At 38.9% G+C, this 20,601-nt stretch overlaps 2 protein-coding genes across 4 annotated transcripts; both read left to right on the top strand.

The window, feature by feature from the left end:
• The first annotated feature begins 147 nt into the window (after positions 1–147).
• LOC102793488 (protein NLRC3-like) lies at positions 148–13,110 on the top strand. 3 transcript variants are annotated; one of them, XM_087836788.1, is made up of 12 exons: positions 148–239; positions 431–472; positions 1,327–1,405; positions 3,476–3,598; positions 3,752–3,874; positions 6,666–6,744; positions 6,900–7,128; positions 7,687–9,463; positions 9,581–9,754; positions 10,557–10,733; positions 11,015–11,061; positions 11,897–13,110. In XM_087836788.1, the coding sequence occupies exons 3-12, from the start codon at positions 1,359–1,361 to the stop codon at positions 12,436–12,438; spliced, it is 3,318 nt and encodes a 1,105-aa protein (XP_087692914.1). In that variant the 5' UTR covers positions 148–239; positions 431–472; positions 1,327–1,358; the 3' UTR covers positions 12,439–13,110. The 3 variants fall into 3 exon arrangements, with proteins under 3 accessions (XP_087692914.1, XP_087692913.1, XP_087692915.1); XM_087836787.1 differs by lacking the exons at positions 148–239; positions 431–472 and having other exon boundaries at positions 508–1,405; XM_087836789.1 differs by lacking the exons at positions 148–239; positions 431–472; positions 11,897–13,110 and adding an exon at positions 11,253–11,548 and having other exon boundaries at positions 508–1,405.
• A 4,943-nt stretch (positions 13,111–18,053) lies between these two features.
• On the top strand, positions 18,054–19,909 carry LOC118454873 (uncharacterized). The gene is made up of 4 exons (XM_087836809.1): positions 18,054–18,383; positions 18,467–18,565; positions 18,669–18,794; positions 19,866–19,909. Exons 1-4 carry the CDS (start codon positions 18,295–18,297, stop codon positions 19,870–19,872), a joined length of 321 nt encoding a protein of 106 aa, XP_087692935.1. The 5' UTR covers positions 18,054–18,294; the 3' UTR covers positions 19,873–19,909.
• Positions 19,910–20,601: the final 692 nt, after the last annotated feature.

The following is a 20,601-nucleotide window of genomic DNA, read 5'->3' as shown; positions in this document are numbered from 1 at the left end:
ACACCTGAGCTCGTAAAATACAGCAAACAAAACTGTCCACGCTGTAGTTAACAATCCTCCCTCTTTATTTCGCTTCCTCCGCCTCCTCCACTCAGAGCTCTGGTGGGAGGGACTAAGAGGAAGAGTGGATGAACATACAGGGTGGATTCGCGATCTTTGCTGAGTTTTGTGAGTGGGCTTCCGGGACGATACTCGTTGTAATGACTGAATCCCCGCAACGGGAAGCTTTTTAAAGGCAGGTAAGTGGCCGCGATCAGAGGTGTGATTATAATGTTAAGTGACCGTTTTTGTGCGTCCACAATATTATATATTATTACTGTTACTGTTACTGTATTATTACTATTACCTGCCCCGCGGTGCGTGGGCTCCGTTTGGCTTGTTTCGTGTTTTCAGTGTCTACAGACGGCTCTCTCTCGCTCTCTCTGTTCAGTTTCGGTTGCTCACCGGAAATGGTTGTGAACGGACTGGACAGGTGAGTCTGCGCAGCCGCAGTTGAAGGTGTCCGAGTTCTCTGAAACAAAACACACCTGTTAAATTCACCGAGTGTCTCACGCCCACATCCGCTGATCTGTTTTCACTGAGGTGGGCGGGGAAGCCCCGTGACGGCCCGCGGGGAAAACACACGGGGCTTATCCAGGATGATGAAATTCTGAACGTTTGCCTCCTGCTTCCTATAAATACAAGAGAAGAGCCCTTTCTTGTCATTTTACATGTAGAACGAAAGTGTAGATGCGCCACACCAACTGTGCAAGAATATAAAACTACTAGTAGACAGTGGGAATAAATGGAAATCAGGAGAGAAATATAGTTATTAAATTAAGAGAAATGTATCGAAAAAATAAAAGAAAGGCGAACTTTGGAAAACAAAATAGTTGCAAAGTGCTCTGAGAAAGTGCAAAGAAAAGACACGAAAAGTCCGTGTGTGAGTGGCCTGAGTGATGAAGGTTATAACTCAGTTACATTTACTGACACTAATTCCATTAAAAACATGATTAAAAATATTAAACTGCACACAGAGCAACAAGATAAGCTTGATAAGATTTTTTAGGAAATTATGAGGAGAGCTTGGGTGAAATAACATGGAGAACACATGAGCTCTAATGCAACATGTGTGTAATAGATATATAACAGCTGGTTATCTGGTTCAGACTAACATCCTGCAGTTTCCTGTTACCATCACCATCAGTGACATCTATGGACGTAATGAGCTGAATATTTCTGAATGAAAAGCATTATGAACGCTGCAGCTTACATATGTCTGTGACATGGAGACAGTCGGATTAGTGCGTTCATGACATTTTGTTTTTTGTCACCATCATTTCTCAGAATGATGATCTGCAGGTCCATGAGGAGCCACCATGAGTCCGCCCATTGTGTTTGACAGACAACCTTCTGAAAACATGATGTAAGTCAGCATTATGCATTTCTGTATAATGAACGGTAACTTGTTTTTAACTCCACACAGAATCTTTTACAGAAGACTTCACTGATGTGTATGTGGTCCTACAGTAGAAACATTGCTTTATTTTGTATGTTTCAGTGTTCACAAAGCATTTTCTTTTCAGAGCTGTTTTTCCTTGTTTCACTCCAGACTGTAACTGATGATTATTTCATCGTGGATTTATAATTGATCTGCTGATTCCTTGTTTGCTTGAATAAAAACTATCACAAAGTGCTGTCTTCAGATGATAATTAAGATCAAGATCAAATCCAGTGCAGTAGAAGTAACTCAGAGCTGCGATGAAGCACTACTCACTGAACTAGTTACTTAGTTACTTCTATCTTTTACAGTGGGGCAAAAAAGTATTTAGTCAGCCACCGATTGTGCAAGTTCCCCCACTTAAAATGATGACAGAGGTCAGTAATTTGCACCAGAGGTACACTTCAACTGTGAGAGACAGAATGTGAAAAAAAATCCATGAATTCACATGGTAGGATTTGTAAAGAATTTATTCGTAAATCAGGGTGGAAAATAAGTATTTGGTCACCTCAAACAAGGAAAATCCCTGGCTCTCACAGACCTGTAACGTCTTCTGTAAGAAGCTTTTCTGTCCCCCACTTGTTACCTGTATGAATGGCACCTGTTTGACCTCATCATCTGTATAAAAGACACCTGTCCACAGCCTCAACCAGTCAGACTCCAAACTCCGCCATGGCCAAGACCAAAGAGCTTTCGAAGGACACCAGGAAAAGAATTGTAGACCTGCACCAGACTGGGAAGAGTGAATCTACAATAGGCAAGCAGCTTGGTGTGAAAAAATCAACTGTGGGAGCAATCATCAGAAAATGGAAGACATACAAGACCACTGATAATCTCCCTCGATCTGGGGCTCCACGCAAGATCTCATCCCGTGGGGTCAAAATGATCATGAGAACGGTGAGCAAAGATCCCAGAACCACACGGGGGGACCTGGTGAATGACCTGCAGAGAGCTGGGACCAAAGTAACAAAGGTCACCATCAGTAACACACTACAACGGCAGGGAATCAAATCCCGCAGTGCCAGACGTGTTCCGCTGCTGAAGCCAGTGCATGTCCAGGCCCGTCTGAAGTTTGCCAGAGAGCACATGGATGATGCAGCAGAGGATTGGGAGAATGTCATGTGGTCAGATGAAACCAAAGTAGAACTTTTTGGTATAAACTCAACTCGTCGTGTTTGGAGGAAGAAGAATACTGAGTTGCATCCCAAGAACACCATACCTACTGTGAAGCATGGGGGTGGAAACATCATGCTATGGGGCTGTTTTTCTGCCAAGGGGACAGGACGACTGATCCGTGTTAAGGACAGAATGAATGGGGCCAAGTATCGTGAGATTTTGAGCCAAAACCTCCTTCCATCAGTGAGAACTTTGACGATGAAACGAGGCTGGGTCTTCCAACATGACAATGATCCAAAACACACCGCCCGGGCAACAAAGGAGTGGCTCCGTAAGAAGCATTTGAAAGTCCTGGAGTGGCCTAGCCAGTCTCCAGACCTCAACCCCATAGAAAATCTGTGGCGGGAGTTGAAAGTCCGTGTTGCTCGGCGACAGCCCCAAAACATCACTGCTCTTGAGAAGATCTGCATGGAGGAATGGGCCAAAATACCAGCTACTGTGTGTGCAAACCTGGTAAAGACCTATAGTAAACGTTTGACCTCTGTTATTGCCAACAAAGGTTATGTTACAAAGTATTGAGTTGTATTTTTGTTATTGACCAAATACTTATTTTCCACCCTGATTTACGAATAAATTCTTTACAAATCCTACCATGTGAATTCATGGATTTTTTTTTTCACATTCTGTCTCTCACAGTTGAAGTGTACCTCTGGTGCAAATTACTGACCTCTGTCATCATTTTAAGTGGGGGAACTTGCACAATCGGTGGCTGACTAAATACTTTTTTGCCCCACTGTATGTATTTTCTTGTCAGCTACTTGAGAGACAATCAGATAGTGATGGTTGCTGTCTTTCCAGTTATCTTCTGGTCTCTTCCAGGGTTTACCAGAGGTCAGTTTCTCTTGAAGCAGATTCTGGAGTCAGCTGTTTGTCTTTGAAGAGTAATGAGTCAAAGGCCGAACCGCTCCCTTTTAAAGAAGGCCTTTGCTGTGCTGAGCACAGGCAAGCTATTTCTAACATTCACGTTTTAGCTCAAGACATCCTGATCAGCTTTACTGTTTCTTAAGTGTTGATTTCTTGACTAATGATAGTTAATACAATACAGGAAGCTCAGTAAAGCATCACGGGTAATGCTCTTTGGTTGTCTTCTAACAGGATCCATCACAGATCATCAGAGGCTGAGTCTAAACTCAGCTGTTTGTCCTTTAAGAGCAACGAGTCAAAGTCTGACCCTCTGCTGTTTAAACCAGGAGTCTGCTGTCCTGATCCCAGTCTGAGGTGAGGTCTTCAAACTGTTTCAGTTCTGACCTGCAGACACAGTAAAATACGTTTAACCTCCTAAGACCCGAACTCTTCCACGGCATGCACTTTTAATTTCTCTTTGATAGTTGGGCATATCGGGGCACGATTAACGTAAATACAAAGAATTACCAGATCTTTTTTTTTTATCTTATTTTTGTTTTTAAGAAAAATAAGAGCTACATATGAGGATATTCGTTTAAAATTTTGATAGAACAGTAGCAGTATAATGTCCTCGTAAGTGGATATCAGGCCCTTATAGAGCAAAATTGAGTATTTTGGTCTAAATAACCCAAAATGTGATGTCCACATATGTGGACGCCAGGTAACAGTGTAGTTATAAAGTGTATGTTTATCAAATTAAGAAACAATACCTTACTTTTTATATAATGTGTAACAGTTTATAGTAACCTATAAATAATTCTAAATGTATAGTTATTTATAATGAAGTCAAAAGCTGTTTTACTGTTTACAATAAAAACGTGAATGTTATACACAAGTTTATTATATTTTACTAAAATAAAATAAAAATAAATAAAACTAGACATGAAAAAATATTTTATTTAACTAAGAAAACAATAAAAACTAGACTTTTGAAAAATTGTTTAAAACTAAAATAAAATTAAATATATATATAAAGAAATATCCTTAGTTTTAGTGTCTATTAGTGTGGTTGAAAAAAACATTACTAAAACTTGCCTGATGGCATGGATGTATATGTTTATCGAGACTCTAGATGTCTGTGTGAGTAAACTGCTTTTAAAACGTTTTAATTTTTTTTTAACACCTGTACTGATTTTTGGTAATTTTCCCTCTGATGTGTGTCCTCCTTACAAGACTGATTAAAAAGACTGAAACACTGAAATCAATAAGACCTCAAATACAACTAAACATTTACAAGAATAAAAACTTAACTGAAACAAAAACTAGTGTGGAAACTAACTGAAACTATACTTAATTATAAACAAAAAATTAAATTAAAAAAACTATAATAAAAAACTATAATAAATATATTAACTACAAGCGTTAAATTTAATCATTTACATTTCCAACAGGAAAATAAATTATGATGTAATTTTTTCTGTCTTATTTAACTCTTAACTCTAAACATAATGACTATGGTGGGGAAACACAGAAAACACTAACACTTAGTTGAGACAAAGATCGGGAAGCAGTGTTTCAGCTAGAATAATAGTTAAAGACAAGAAAAACAGGAACCAAAAGCCTCGGCCCATGGTGTAATGTTCATTTTTATTAGTTGGTATAATAAAGAAATAATAATTTTGTTATCAAATTTTCTGGCAGCTAAGAGACTTAGTGTTCTTTACCTTTAGACCCACGATGCATAGAATACCAATAAATAGAGAGTAAATTGTTGTATTTTACCCAAGTTGTTGTAAGTTGTGGTATTTTTTTCTAAATCCAGTCACACTAGTAAGTAAAAGTGAAAGTAGCCAGATTAAAAACTATATTAACCAATGAGAGAGCTGGGACACAAAGGTTAACAGTGTATTACATCGGGGTCACTCCATCTTCTCTCTTATACATGCTTTAAAACATTAAACGTCACAGATGGACACTATGCAAGATAAGATAAGTCTTTATTGTCATTGCACAGTCATACTTAGTACAATAGTACAACGAAATGTAGAACCCAGGCTGTGGAACTCTCTACCCCCGGATTTAAGAAACACTGGTTCTCTCCCTCAGTTTGAATCTCAACTCAAAATCTATCTGTTCAAGTCTGCATATTCACTGTAAACATATTGTTTATTTTCTTGTCTTTTTTTTTTATTGTTCTTCATTTTGTTCTACTATGTATTTTAGTCTGTTGTTAAGTGTCCTTGTGTGTCTTGAGAGGAGCTTTTAAATGAAATTTATTATTATTATTTTTATGCATTATAGTGAACTGTTAACAGTTACTAAACAATATTATTATTCCAATCTCTCTTAGCAGTCTACATTCATTTAAATGTATGAATTCAGTGTATAAATATTGTAAATAAGTGCTTACATATTCAAGGTTTTTTAATAAGATAATGTAAGTTTGTAATTGAGAATTGATAAAAAATTATTTAAGTGTGAGAAAGTAAAAAGGCGTTTTAAGGACTGGCTGAAATTACTTGCTAAACTCCCATAAGGTTGATTCTCTTCATCTGGACGTAGCGCTTTCAGCAGCAGAAAAGTTTCATTACTCATCCGAGTGACTTCTTCAGTCATTGGATGAGTGATAAAAATGTCTCTCTCACTGAAAGTGCTACGTCCAGACGAACAGACTCAACTTTTTGGGATTTACTTACCAGGAGTGACTGTACATGCATCAAGATTCTTCCTAAACTACTAAAAATTAAATAAGTTTTTATCACCATTCATTTTTTCATGTATTTTTCTTTTTTAACAATGCAATTTTAATAAACTTTTTTATGAAAGTAACAAGGGATTATACTTTCACATTAAATGTAGTAAGGTCTTTAGTTATTTCACATAAGTTTAAATTAAACGTGAAATTGTACATTTCATTTTTGGAACATGCTGGTCTGCATAAATGTAACAATTGTAAGTTGTTTGGGTGCAAACACTTGTAAAAACCCAACTAATAATTGTTCCTTTTAAACATGGACTTTAGAGTCTAAATTTATAAAGCCCCACTGCACATTTGCTTAAGTGAAGTCAAAGTTTGCTACATGTTTATTTCATGTTCAGTTTATAATTATGACTTCAGGGATCCTTACATTGTGCCTGTCTCTAATTGTTCATGATTTCTTCACAGCGTGGACCAGCAGACCTCAGGAGCTCCTAAAGGCCGGTCTGCCCAGGATCATCAAACACACCTGGACTCCATATTTATGGTCTGTACATGCACAACAGCTATTCTTGCATCTATATGGTTCAGTCATTTTTATGCTGCACTTGTAGACCAGCACGTTGTTAGTGTTTACAACATGAATCTGATTGGCTTGATGATTTCAGTTTGATTGGATATTCACACAGTATTGTGTTCTAGCTGCTGGAGGACAACATCATCGCATTTGTGAAGAGTGAGCTGAAAAAGATACAGAAGGTTCTGAATCCAGATTACCCACAATGCTTAGAGAGTCAAAGAGAGGTTGATGAGTTGTTGGAGGGTGAGGATGAAGAGGAGAGGAAGAGAAGTAGAGAAGCATTTCTGAAGATCACACTGCACTTCCTGAGAAGAATGAAGAAGGAGAGGCTCGCTGACTGTTTGCAGTGCAGTAAGGATATTTCTCTAAAGGCTTAAACAGAGACTTGTTCAGCATAAATAGTTTATAACTAGTTTATGCTACCTTTGCTAGATTTCCACCAAATGCTGTACATATTTGATCAGTTACTATGGACCTGTGCTTTGTCTGCTTTCTGTTTCTGACCGTCTCTGGCTTTGGGCTCCCTCCTCCCAGCATCAAGCTTCGCTTTTGGCTGGCTTTAGCCTAAATAGATTAGATTTTCAAATGTACCTCACCATCCAAGCAAGCTAATAACACCAACAGACTTCTTTTAAGTAGAATTACGTTTTTGTTTTTTGTTTTTACAAATGGTACATTGGCACCATTTGTAAAAAAAAAAAAAATGGTGCCAATGTACTTAAATGAAGTCACATGCTTCATTTATGCCAAGTTTTTGTTGTTTTTTTTGTAATGAAAGGCTGATTTTATTTGCACTTCAACAAGACTCAAAATGACAATTATTCTGCGTCAGCCAAGAGTAAAAGATTTTGCGTGTCAGTATTATGATGTAAGTTCTCTTTAAGTACAGGGTGTTCTTTGTTCTTTCAGAATCTCCTTCCATGTGCCAACAGAATCTCAAATCTACTCTGAAAAAGAAGTTCCAGTGTGTGTTTGAGGGGATCGCTAAAGCAGGAAATCCAACCTTTTTGAATCAGATCTACACAGAGCTCTACATCACAGAGGGGGGGACTGCAGAGGTCAATGATGAACATGAGGTCAGACAGATTGAAAAAAATTCCAGAAAACCAGACAGACCAGAAGCAACAATTAGACAAGAAGATATTTTTAAAGGCTTGCCTGGAAAAGAGGAACCAAAAATAGTGCTGACAAAAGGAGTGGCTGGCATTGGGAAAACAGTGTTAACACAGAAGTTCATTCTGGACTGGGCTGAAGGCAAAGCCAACCAGGACATCCAGTTCATATTTCCATTCACTTTCAGAGAGCTGAATGTGCTGAAAGAGGAAAGGTTCAGCTTGGTGGAACTTGTTCATCACTTCTTTACTGAAACCAAAGATGCAGGAATCTGCAGCTTTGAAGACTTCCAGGTTGTGTTCATCTTTGATGGTCTGGATGAGTGCCGACTTCCTCTGGACTTTCACAATGCAGACATCCTAACTGACCCTAGAAAGTCCACCTCAGTGGAAGTGCTGCTGACAAACCTTATAAGAGGGAAACTGCTTCCTTCTGTTCACCTCTGGATAACCACACGACCTGCAGCAGCCAATCAGATTCCTTCTGACTGTGTTAACATTCTGACAGAGGTCAGAGGGTTCACTGACCTTCAGAAGGAACAGTACTTCAAGAAGAGGTTCCCAGATGACAAGCTAGCTGATAAAGTTCTCTCACATATGAAGACATCACGAAGTATTCACATCATGTGCCACATCCCAGTCTTCTGCTGGATCACTGCTACAGTTCTGGAGGATGTGCTAAAAACCAGAGAGAGAGGAGAGCTGCCCAAGAACTTGACTGAGATGTACATTCACTTCCTGGTGGTTCAAACAAAACTGAGCAACATTAAGTATAATCAATATAGTAAATCTGAACCAGATAAACACTGGAGTCCAGAGAGCAGGAAGATGATTGAGTCTCTAGGAAAACTGGCTTTTAATGAGCTGCAGAAAGGAAATCTGATGTTCTATGAATCAGACCTGACAGAGTGTGGCATCGATATTAAAGAAGCCTCAGTGTACTCAGGAGTGTTCACACAGATCTTTAGAGAGGAGAGAGGACTGTACCAGGACAAGGTGTTCTGCTTCGTCCATCTTAGTGTTCAGGAGTTTCTGGCTGCTCTTCATGTCCATCTGACCTTTATTAAGTCTGGTATCAATCTGATGGAAGAACAACAATCAACTTTCCAAAGAGAAAAAGTTTTTTACCAGTGTGGTGTGGATAAGGCTTTAGAGAGTCCAAATGGGCACCTGGACTTGTTTCTTCGATTCCTTTTCGGTCTGTCACTGCAGAGCAATCAGATACTCCTTCGAGGTCTGCTGACACAACCAGGAAGTGGCTCACAGACCAAAGAGGAAACTGTCCAGTACATCAAGATGAAGATCGAGGAAATCCCTTGTCCAGAGAAAAGCATCAACCTGTTCCACTGTCTGAATGAACTGAATGATCGTTCTCTAGTGGAAGAGATCCAAAAGTCCCTGAGATCAGGAAGTCTCTCCACAGATAAACTATCTTCTGCTCAGTGGTCAGCTCTGGTCTTCATCTTACTGTCATCAGAAGAAGATCTGGATGTGTTTGACCTGAAGAAATACTCTGCTTCTGAGGTTGCACTTCTGAGGCTGCTACCAGTGGTCAAGGCCTCTAAGAAAGCTCTGTAAGTGGGTACAGATATTGGTTTGGGTATTTTGGTTCATGTGATAGTTGTTAAAACCAGATTTTTTCCCCCTTTTCTTTTAAATATGTGTTTATTTATTCTCACATGTTTTTCCAGACTGAGTGGCTGTAACCTTACAGAGCAAAGTTGTGACGCTCTGTCCACAATTCTCAGCTCTCCATCCTGTAGACTCAGAGAGCTGGACTTAAGTAACAATGACCTGCAGGACGAAGGAGTGAAGGCACTGTCCAGAGGTCTGGAAAGTCCACATTGCGCCCTGGAAACTCTTAGGTCAGTTCAATATCTTCTGTTTTACTGAGTTGCTTTAAAAATGAACATTTATGTATTTACTTTTTTTTATTGTCATTGCACCTCATATTTGTTTTCCAAAATCTCAATTTAAGAAAATCTATTTGGTTTAGTCATATGCATGATGACATTTTAAAAAAAAAACAAGAAAAAGAAAAAGAAACAAAAAAGTGTGTGTGTGTGTGTGTGTGTATTTATCTTTATTGTACAGCTGGGTGACGATTGTTTGATCAGAGAAGGCAATTTGGGGTTTAGTGTCTTGCCCAGTAGACTTGCAAAGGTGACTAGGTTACCCAGTATTTGTCCACAGTGATTCTGGAGCATCTAAAAGTCTGCTAGTGATGGGAAATGCTCTTTTCAGTTTGAATACACTGTTTGGGTTTGTCCATCAGCAGATTCAGAGGTAATCCAAATGGGTGTGGATAATATGTAATATAATATAGAATAACCTCAATCTGCAACAGTTGCTGCACAGGCAATGGAACTCTTTCTCTAAGATTCACAGATTGCAGTGTTGTTTCATTTTATTATTATTTAAATTTAATTTTATTTCACTTTGCAGCTTGTTCTTTTCACTCTATAAGTTTTTACCTTACTGGGCTATTTTAAATTGCTTTTATTTAATTGTGTTATTCTACTTCATTTATGGCCTTTTTTAATAGATTTTGTTTAATGCATTGGCTCCTGTGACACCCTTTTCCAACACCCAGGATAAAAGAAGTATAATATGTCTTATCTCATAAAATCTTATATATCCTAGTTAATGGTAGTTTTGCGTTTGCAGGTTGACAGGCTGCATGATCATGCATGAAGGGTGTATTGCTCTGGCCTCAGCTCTGAACTCCAACCCCTCCTCCCATCTGAGAGAGGTCGACCTGTCCTACAATCACCCTGGAGACACAGGAGTGAAACTTTTGGCTGCTGAGTTGAATGATCCACACTGGAGAATAGAAAATCTCAGGTCAGCAATCACCCTGATTAAAAACATGAACAAGTCCTCATCCGCATCTACATGCAAACTTAACTAGGATTAGGATTTTCAGTAGTTCTGTGATATGCAAAGATTTCTTTTGCAGACTATTTGCTCTTAGTTGTGTTTACCAAAGGGATACTTCACAAATATTACAACAATCTTTCTATATTTGGTGTTTTGCTTTATTTAACTTTATTTGCATCTTAGTGTTTAGAAGTATTTGCGACGTAACAAAGGAAGATAATAATTTCTCCTTCCATATCTTGCAGAGCTGACCCAGTTGGAATCAAGTGGTTAAAATCAAGTCTGAGGAAGTGTAAGTGCTTTTTTTTTGTTTTTTCTAATGTACTATGTTTATACTTCCCTTGTTGAGCTCTCTCCCCCACTTTCAATGATTCATAGTTTTTCTTTTGAATTACTTTCTCTTATTCATCATGATATAGCATTTTGTGCATTCTTGCATAGTAAATGTTACTGTATAATGGTAAATGGCCTGTATTTGTATAGCGCTTTACTAGTCCCAATCAGACGAGGCTGCCGGAGACTGGCGCCACCGGGCCCTCTGACCACCACCAGTAGGCAACGGGTGAAGTGTTTTGCCCAAGGACACAACGACCGAGACTCTCTGAGCCGGGGCTCAAACCGGCAACCTTCCGATCACAAGGCGAACTCCCAACTCTTGAGCCACGATCGCCCATCTGCTTTAATGCAACATTAAAACAAGCATTTTATATATTGTATGATTTGTGCTTCATCAACCACATCAGGGCTGAATGTTAAGTCCCGTTCTTTTAATTCATACATGGAGGGGATGGATCACAAACCTTTTTGATTTAGAGTTTTGATCTTGAAAGTCTTGATTCTTTTCAAACCATTTGCAGTTTTCAGTACTGCATATATTGAGCTTGTTTCCCTTAAGTATTTTCTCATGTCATATCAAATATGAGTCCACCGACATGTCCTCAAACGTTCCCAGTGGCAGGCTACAACACACTGGAGGAGGTAGTTTTACCCCAGATGGAAACATCACTTACTAAAAAAAAAATAGACTTAGCCAAAAATCAACTTAATGCAGTTTAAATATAGATATACATGAAAAACAGGAAACTTTAGACAATATTAACCAAAGCTTTTTATGCTCTTTTTGGTAGATTTCTGTGAATTCACGCTGGACCCAAACACAGCTCACAAATTCCTCAAATTATCCGAAAGCAACAAAAAAGTGACAGACCTGAGAAAGGAGCACCCGTATCCTGACCACCCAGAGAGATTTGATTACTGGCCTCAGGTGCTGTGTGAAAATGGTGTGACTGGTCGCTGTTACTGGGAGGTCGAATGGGTTGGAAAGGTTTATATTGCAGTAAGCTACAGAGGGATCGGAAGGAATGGAGACAGTGATGCCTCAAAATTTGGAGGCAATGAGCAGTCCTGGTGTCTGACCTGCACTGATGGAGGGTATAGCGCCTGGCACAACAACAGCGGGACTCCCATTACAGTAACGTCATTATCTGATGTTTCTCACAGAGTAGCAGTGTATGTGGATCATCCTGCTGGCACTCTGTCCTTCTACAGAGTCTCCTCTGACACTCTGATCCACCTCCACACCTTCAACACCACTTTCACTGAAACTCTTTATCCTGGGTTTGGTTATGGGGTGAAGTTGAACTCATCAGCCTTTCTGTGCATGCTGTAGACCAGAAGCATGGACAGAAATCTCACTGGTTCCATGAATACTGTTTAACCTTAAAACTAATGAAGATTGTGAAATATGATTTTGGAATGAAAACTGACAGAACCAAGTTTGAACAACAACCCAGGGTGAGATGAGTGTCACTGAACTTTTCATTTCACTTTTATTTATATAGTGCCAAATCACAACAACAGCTGCCTATATTATATATGTATAATGTACAGACCTTATAATAATAATAAGGGTCTTTTAGACTTTAAAATCTTGGAAAAGGTCGACTTTCAAACCAGGTGCTGTACACTGCTCTGTTTATGTTTGTTGTGTTTACCTTCATTTTGTATTTATTTTAATTTAATTAGTTTTAATGCTGTAAGAAAATAATTTCACAATTCTGGGCTAAAGACTATTTCGTCGTTATTTTGTCTTTATGAAATTTCTTTATACACTGTTAATACATATAGTTTTATTTTGTCTCCCATCTTGTTTGTTTATTTATTATACTGCCTTTTATTTTACAGTAGTAATAGTAGCAGTAGTAGATAATAGTAGTAGTATAACATTGCCTAATGTTTGGGGTAAGTAACAGTAGCATCTGTAATGGAATATAAAGAGATTTAAAACTATAGGCTACAGCAAAAGTGTTTTTGTTGATTGTTTTGAAACAGTTTACCAGAACATGTGGTCTTCATGTTTGAAACTCTGTATGTTAATGAACATACTGATGCTGTGTAATGTAGGTAAACAAGGGTTTTGCTCTTTTTTTCTGTAGGCTGTGTGAGGCTACAGGTTCTTCTTAAAATCTGCCACAGTCATATTAACAGTTGCATTTCAATATGGTCTGCATAGCTCTGATTGGAGGGGGGGTGGGGGGTGGGGGATAAACTATATGAAAATCACTCTGTGTGCACTGCTGAGAAAAGAACCCCTTTTGTGAAGAGTTGCAGGACAGAGACAAAGTTTTAGCACTACACTCACATCTTTGAGTCATACACCCATCCCATTTATATTTATCTGACCTTTCCCCGTGAATCCAGATAAACACTCAAACCATCACAAATCCCACAACTAAAATCACACATGGTTTTTCAGTGTTAAATTTACTGCATGCCACAAATATTATTATTAATGTAAAATGTGAAATACATTATAGGTCTGCCATAAAAAGACTTGCTGTGACCATGCCTCTCAGTCACAAAAATGACACTACACCACTTGAAAATCCCAACCGTAGTTTTTTAATGCCTGAACATGTTTGTTTCTCTGGTGCTGACTGTTAGTAAATCGAGCCACTGTCTGTTAAAGTGAGCTGATGGATTTCCAGCGTTAAAATCTTTTTGCTCAAACCAGAGGAATCATCCCATAATGACCACAAGTACAGTCCCACAGCTCTGCAACACCACAAATGGCGCGTTAGTGTTTCATCATCATCATCATCTCTCTCAATTATCTGTTTAAAATACGATGAACGTTCACTGAAGCTCTAGTAAAACTAATATCAACTGTGAACGAGTTTGACTCTAAATTGGTGAGTTGTCGCTCTCTGCTGGTAAAACTTTGAACTACATTCTGATATAAATGACTGGCTTTCATTAAATATGTAGGACGTCCTGCATTTATTTCGCTCCCTGTGAAGCTTCGCTGCTCCCCAAAAACCTGCTTCAGTTCAGAACTTAATCAAGGATGCAGCTCAGACAAAACAACAGTAAACTGTCAGACTTCAAAAAATCAATGTTTTAAGCACTGAAGAAATTAATCCTTCAAGTTAAAAAAAAAATAGGCCTGTGTGTTTGACGTTTAAGTGACAAAAAATTACACCGTAAGACAAACATTGATATATGCGTCAAAAACATTTCTCTCCCCAAAAAGATTAAAACTATAAAGTGATCAGATGTTGATTTTGTCGATTCTGATTGGCCTTAAACGCATCTCTGAGTGTTTCCTTCCTCATTAAAGTTTCATTTCACTTTCCTGTATTTCGTATCAGTTGATCGTTTCCATATGAAGCTCCGTGTGAAGGTGAGTGAGGCAGTCTGTAATGTTTTCCTGGATGACATCAGCTGTGTGCAGTTTAGTTCCAGCACAACTCTACCGCTCATAGCTCACAGTGACAGACTCCGAGTGAATGAAGGAGGCCAGCAGGTAAATGTGTCAGCCACAGTTTTATCTGTGTGCGCTTCTTTGTATGTGAGCCAAGGAACTTACCTACTTATTAACTATATTTGAATTCCTATTTGAATATTTTTACCGTGAGGATTTTTGTCTTTTATTTTGAAACTGGCTTTACAAATTTGATCTTATCCTGGACCCGAAAGTGCTGAAAGTTAACTCAATATTTTTTCTTCACTGCTCTCTTCGAGTAACTTTGAATACTTCTTTTTTTCTGCTACAGTTACTTCAACTCAAAGTACACCTTCTATAATTCAATGACTAAACTATAGACAGGAGCTGTTCCAAATGAACAGTATTTTTACTTTTACTACATTTGTCTGAGAACACTTGTTAAGATGAGAGCAATGCTTTCATTTTGGTGTCTTCCACCACACCTACCTTTAAGGGTTTTTATTCCTAATTATTAAGAGCTCAAAATTTCTGTTTATTGGAGAAATGATAAAATCATGTATAGCTCTGCAAAAGATGACATTTTATTTATGTATTTCTGCTGATTTCTTCCTAGAACAGAGTGAACATGTAACTGCTCAAAAAATGAACACTTCCCAACTGACATTAGATGTCAGTGGGGAAAAAGGACACAGTGGATATTTGTACTGATATTGAATGGGTAATGTGGTTGGAATGAAAAGAGGCCATGTCGTTTGATGGGAATGAAAATAATAAACCTAATGAATTCAAAGACACTCAGAAAACCAAAGTGAAAATTTTCTGAGAGGTGAGTCCATTTTGATGAAATTTAATGGCACCAACCCAAAATGGTATTCAGTTGTCTGTATGGACGTCATGTGCTTGTATGCCACCCTGATAATGTCTGGGTGTGTTCCTGACAAGAGGGTGGAGGCTGTACAGAGGGATCTTATCACAGTTCTGGAGAAGGGCATCACTGACCTTTTCAGCAGTCTGAGGGAAAAACGTAGTGGAATCAGATGGACTCAAACATAATGTCCCAGAGTTGTTCTGTTGGATTCAGATTAGGCAAGCTTGGGGGCCAGTCAGTGCTGTCAGTTCCTTCATCCTCCAGGAACTGCCTGCATACTCTCGCCACATTTTTCATCAGGAGGAACCCAGGACCCTCTCCACCACTGTCAGGTAGGACATGGGTCTGGGGATTTCATCCTGATACCTAATGGGAGTCAGGGTGTAGTTGCCCAGCCTGTAGAAGTCTGTGTATCCCTCCATCAATTTGTGTCCTCAGACCATCACTGACTCAACACTAAACCGGACATGCTGACATGTTACAGGCAGCATGACATTCTCCACTGCTTTTTTAGAGCCTTTCACAGCTGTCACACATGCTCAGGATGAACCTGCTCTCATCTGTAAAAAACACAGGGTGCCAGTGGTGGACCTGCTAATTCTAGTACTCCACAGCAAATGACAATCAGGCTGGTGCTGTGGTGCTGGGCAGTGAGTACAGGGCCCAGTAGAGGATCTCGACCTTCACCACAAGATCTTCACCTTCGTGAAGTCTGTTTCTAATTGTTCGGTCATTTACACCAGTGGACTCTTGGAGGATGTTTTGTAAGACTCTGACAGTGCTCATCCTGTTCCTCCTTGCACAAAAGAACAGATACTGCTGATGGCTCAGGACCTTTTATGGCCCCGTCCAGCTCTACCAGAGTGACTGTCTCCTGGAATCTCCTTGATGCTCTCGAGACTTTACAGCAAACATTCTGGTATCACCTCTTGGTGCCAGTAGGGACAATGACCTTAGCCAAAGCAAAACTAATGACAAGACAGACAGAAAAGATGAAGAGGGAAAAATGTTAGTGCCCTCCACCTGTAAAACCATTCCCGCTCCTGCTCTATTAACAGAAAGCTTTAATTCTTTCTTTGAGTAGTACACATTTATAATGGACTTTATTTGATCCTGCTCCAACATTTGAAAGCTTAATAATAATAATTTGATAATAATGATAATAACTGATAATAATTTGTATGTATTACCATTAAAGGTTCTAGTCTTCTGACTGTCACTGTGTACTCATTGCCCAGCCTGGTGGGTTGTTACTGAGGATTTACACCTGCTACATCTGGCAGTAAAGACTTTTGTTCCATAGGTCAAAAAGAAGTTATTAAATTTTTTATTACATTGAAGCAAAAATATTAGACATATTTAATCTTAATAATATAATGTATATATGTATGTATGTAAGCTTGCATATATCACAGAAGAAACAGCAAAGACTGGGATGAATGCACAAAGCTGACACTGATTTCTCCTGTGTCAGCCTGTTTTACTAAAACTCATCCTAGACATGTGACGTCACATGGTAAAAATGCAAACCACGGTTGCAAAGATGCTGCTGGCAGCAGTTTCCTGTCTTCTCTCTTCTCTTTTTTTCTGACAGATACAAATGCAACCAAAGGAAGTGAAACACGTTGCCATGGTAACATGGAAACTTGTCAGTCACCTCCATATATTTCTGCAAATACTGATGTCATTGGTCTAATGTGTAAGAACGAAATGTATGACTTCCTATCCAATATCTTCAGGCAAAAGATAAAATAATTGTTACTTAATATAAAAACACAATTTAGAGAAACACGTGTGAACCTTAGTTTACCATGATTAATAAAATTTTAAACTAAAACTTGTACATTGGGTAGATAATGTTGTAATCTTCACTCTATACTGCTGGTCCTTTTATCACCCAGCTAAAAAAAATCACTCTGAAGTTACAAACACCCTAATGCTTTGATCTACCTCTGCGCAGAGGGAGATCTTGCAACCTACAAGCAGATCTGAGGGACAGTCCAGCAGGTCCTTACATTTAGACTTGGTGTTTATTTTCTAATGGTCATCTACAATATTCAAAACAACTTTCCTAAATGATGATATATGAATATACATAGCACTATGTGTGTGTGTGAGTGTGCGTGTCTGTGTGTGACACCAATGCTCAGGCCCCTATAAAACAGGATGTGTGGGGGTATGCCGTACCCTCTGCACCTCAGGCTGAAGGGTAACGAACTACTTCTCTCTTTCCTAGCTGTTCCACACATTTCTAGCACCCTCCAACTGTGGCTTCCTATTTCCTTATATAACAGGCAGACCCCCACTGTCAATAAATTCCTCTCTCTCTACAATTACACACACCCAGGCTTATAGCTATATTTATATTTATTTATAGCTAAACCAACCTAAAACACACACATTCACAAATCCTGTCCTATTCTTGTGATCTACAGCTGCACCCTATCATCTAAACAAACTTGAGCCTATTTTATTCTAATCATTGTTTTCTTGTAGTCACAATAATTATAATCATCACATATTCAAACAGTAATATCCAGTTCTTCACTTTACCTTAAATACTACTGATCCTCTCTGAATTATGGATCATCCAAACTGTTTTAAAATCCTGTTTAGATGTGTTAAACTAAATGATTATTAATGAACTGAAGCTTCCAGTTACAGTGACTCAGTGTATTTCAGTGTGTGCTTCATGGCTCCATCTAGTGGACTGATAGTAGAAGTAGAGCAGCTGATGGCAGCTTCCTCTGCCTCACACTGCTGTCTGACTGCATTCAGCTGACACTGAGATGAAGCAGGAAAGAAGCAGCTGAAATTGGACAGCACACATGATGGAAAGGAGGATATCAGTTGATGTGCACATGAATGATTTGTGTTTCCTCTGCAGGTGAAGGTAGAAAGTGTGTATGAGCTGATGTGAATTCAGCAGCATGGATCAGTGTGAGGACAGAGAGGAGGGAGTCCCTCCATCTAAAACCTCTCTGTGTGGGGAACATGAGAGCCAGACCAAAGCTCAGAGGTGAGATGACCATCTCTAACTGTCCACGACTCTTCTCCGTGCCACAGCTCAGCACTCACATCACTCTCCATCATTATTCACAGGAACCAACCTGGACCTGAACCCAGCTGTGTGTCCTTAAAAAGCAGTGATTCAAAGGAAGCTGTGATTAATTTCAGACAAAAAAGTTCCTTTGGTAAAATGTAAGTTGTTATTGGTATTAACTCATTTGAACTTCAAATACACATTTTAAGGTTTTATGTGCAAGTAAAGATTTGCGGAATTTAATAACTTTTCTTCTGTCAGGATTCATCAAAGACCAGACGCATCTGGACATGAATATAAAGATGAACCCAGCTATGTCTCCTTTAAGAGCAATAATTCAAGGAAACAGCCTACTGATTTTAAAGATGGACAGGCTAATTCTGTAAAGTAAGCAGAAGCATGCTGACTTTGTTAAGATATAGAAAGCAAATAAATTTTGTTAAGTTTTCTTTTGCTGCATTTCACCTAGCTTACTTCATAATTTGCCGTTCTCTTCCGAATGACATTTCGGAACAACCTGTGGGGCATGCCCACTAAAAACACTCAACATCACCCGTTGATTACTGGTGTTAAACTCGTGACCTTTTTCTTTCCAAGCTCCTTAGGTCCTGTCTGACATTCTTTTGACCTACACAGCACTATTCACATACTTTTCCTTCCTCCTACTTCATTGTGTTTCATTTCTACACCTTTGAACAACAGTTTGAATCCACCTCCAACGCCCCTGGCCTTGCTGTCCTTCCACAAACAACAACATTTCTATGTCCCTTCTTTCGCTCAACCAATTTGCTTTGTTTACCAATTGTGACCCACCATTTAAAGCCCATATTGTTACTTTCCTTCTCTCTCACTGCATCTGAATATGCCTTTCCCTTCTCCCCCTTTTTTGCCGTTAGCCAATACCGGCAGTTTCTACTGTTACCCTGTTAATCAGCAGAGTTGTTTGTTAACCCAGGTCCTGACCAGTCCGGTATAGAAATCACAATCTTGATGAGCACATGTTTGATTTGGCAAAGATTGGGCTTGGGAGTGCCAATTATACTCCTACCTCTTTAAGAGTGTTCTTGACTTTGTTAGATTCAGTGTTGTTGTTTTCTTTTGATAATGCTTAAGTGGTGATTGAATTCATTCTCTTTAAAAAAAAAAAAATCAGATTATTGATTTGGCCACTCCTAGAATTTTTGTTACCTATGTGATAGGTTTATTTTGATTCCTCCATAGCTTGGACCAGGAGAGCTCAGAGGTACCCAGTGGGCAATCTGCACATCAGTGTCAAACACACTTGGAGTCAATATTTATGGTCTGTACATGTATAACCAGTTTTACATATATTTTGTTCACAGTCATCTCCATGCTGCAGTTTGCAGACCAGTGGATTGTTAGTGTGTACAACATGGATCTGATGTTTGGCTCAATTATTTCAATTTATTGTATCATTCGTGTGGCATTTTGTTCCAGCTCGTAGAGGACAACATCATCTCTTTTGTGAGGAAACAACTGAAGGAACTACAGGAGGTTTTACATGCAGATTTTCCAGAATACTTAGAAAGTCAGAGCAAGGATGAAGAGATGCTGGAGGCTGAGGTTAAAGAGCAGAGGGAAAACAGCAGAGAGGCTTTTGTGAAGATTACACTGCACTTCCTGAGGAAAATTAAGCAAGAGGAACTTGCTGATAGTCTGCAAAACAGTAAGAGGGTTTTTCTCAAGATTGCAGCTGCTGGATAAATGCAACAAATATCTCAAGAGCTAGACAAACATATGTTCACTCTTTAGAGGAATGAGATGTTGACTATATAATAATTCATGTATTTAGGTTATTTATTTTATGTTTTCAGAAATCTTTGCTCGACGTTATCAATATGAGCTTAAATCTCACCTAAAGAAGAAATTTGGGTGTGTGTTTGAGGGGATCGCTAAAACGGGAAATCCAACCCTTCTGAATCAGATCTACACTGAGCTCTACATCACAGAGGGAGGGACTGGAAATGTGAATGCCAAACATGAGATCAGACAGATTGAAACAGCATCCAGGAAACTACACAAAAAAGAAACAACAATTAGACAAGAAGACATCTTTAAAGTCCCACCTGGAAGAGATAAACCAATCAGAACAGTCCTGACAAAGGGAGTGGCTGGGATTGGGAAAACAGTCTTAACACAGAAGTTCACGCTAGACTGGGCTGAAAAAAAAGCT

The sequence above is a fragment of the Neolamprologus brichardi genome, chromosome 23 (assembly GCF_056152115.1).
Source record: "Neolamprologus brichardi isolate AB-2024 chromosome 23, ASM5615211v1, whole genome shotgun sequence".
In the NCBI taxonomy this organism is placed as follows: domain Eukaryota; kingdom Metazoa; phylum Chordata; class Actinopteri; order Cichliformes; family Cichlidae; genus Neolamprologus; species Neolamprologus brichardi.
This window is presented reverse-complemented; position numbering and strand designations above follow the sequence as displayed.

Bases quoted from the DNA above. Each gene is read 5' to 3' on its own strand.
- LOC102793488 (XM_087836788.1), top strand. From the start codon at position 1,359: ATGAGTCCGCCCATTGTGTTTGACAGACAACCTTCTGAAAACATGAT. The intron at 9,464-9,580 runs GTAAGTGGGTAC...ATGTTTTTCCAG, and splicing joins AAGGCCTCTAAGAAAGCTCT to ACTGAGTGGCTGTAACCTTA. The intron at 10,734-11,014 runs GTCAGCAATCAC...CATATCTTGCAG, and splicing joins TGGAGAATAGAAAATCTCAG to AGCTGACCCAGTTGGAATCA.
- LOC118454873 (XM_087836809.1), top strand. From the start codon at position 18,295: ATGGATCAGTGTGAGGACAGAGAGGAGGGAGTCCCTCCATCTAAAACC. The intron at 18,384-18,466 runs GTGAGATGACCA...CATTATTCACAG, and splicing joins AGCCAGACCAAAGCTCAGAG to GAACCAACCTGGACCTGAAC. The intron at 18,566-18,668 runs GTAAGTTGTTAT...TTCTTCTGTCAG, and splicing joins AAAAGTTCCTTTGGTAAAAT to GATTCATCAAAGACCAGACG.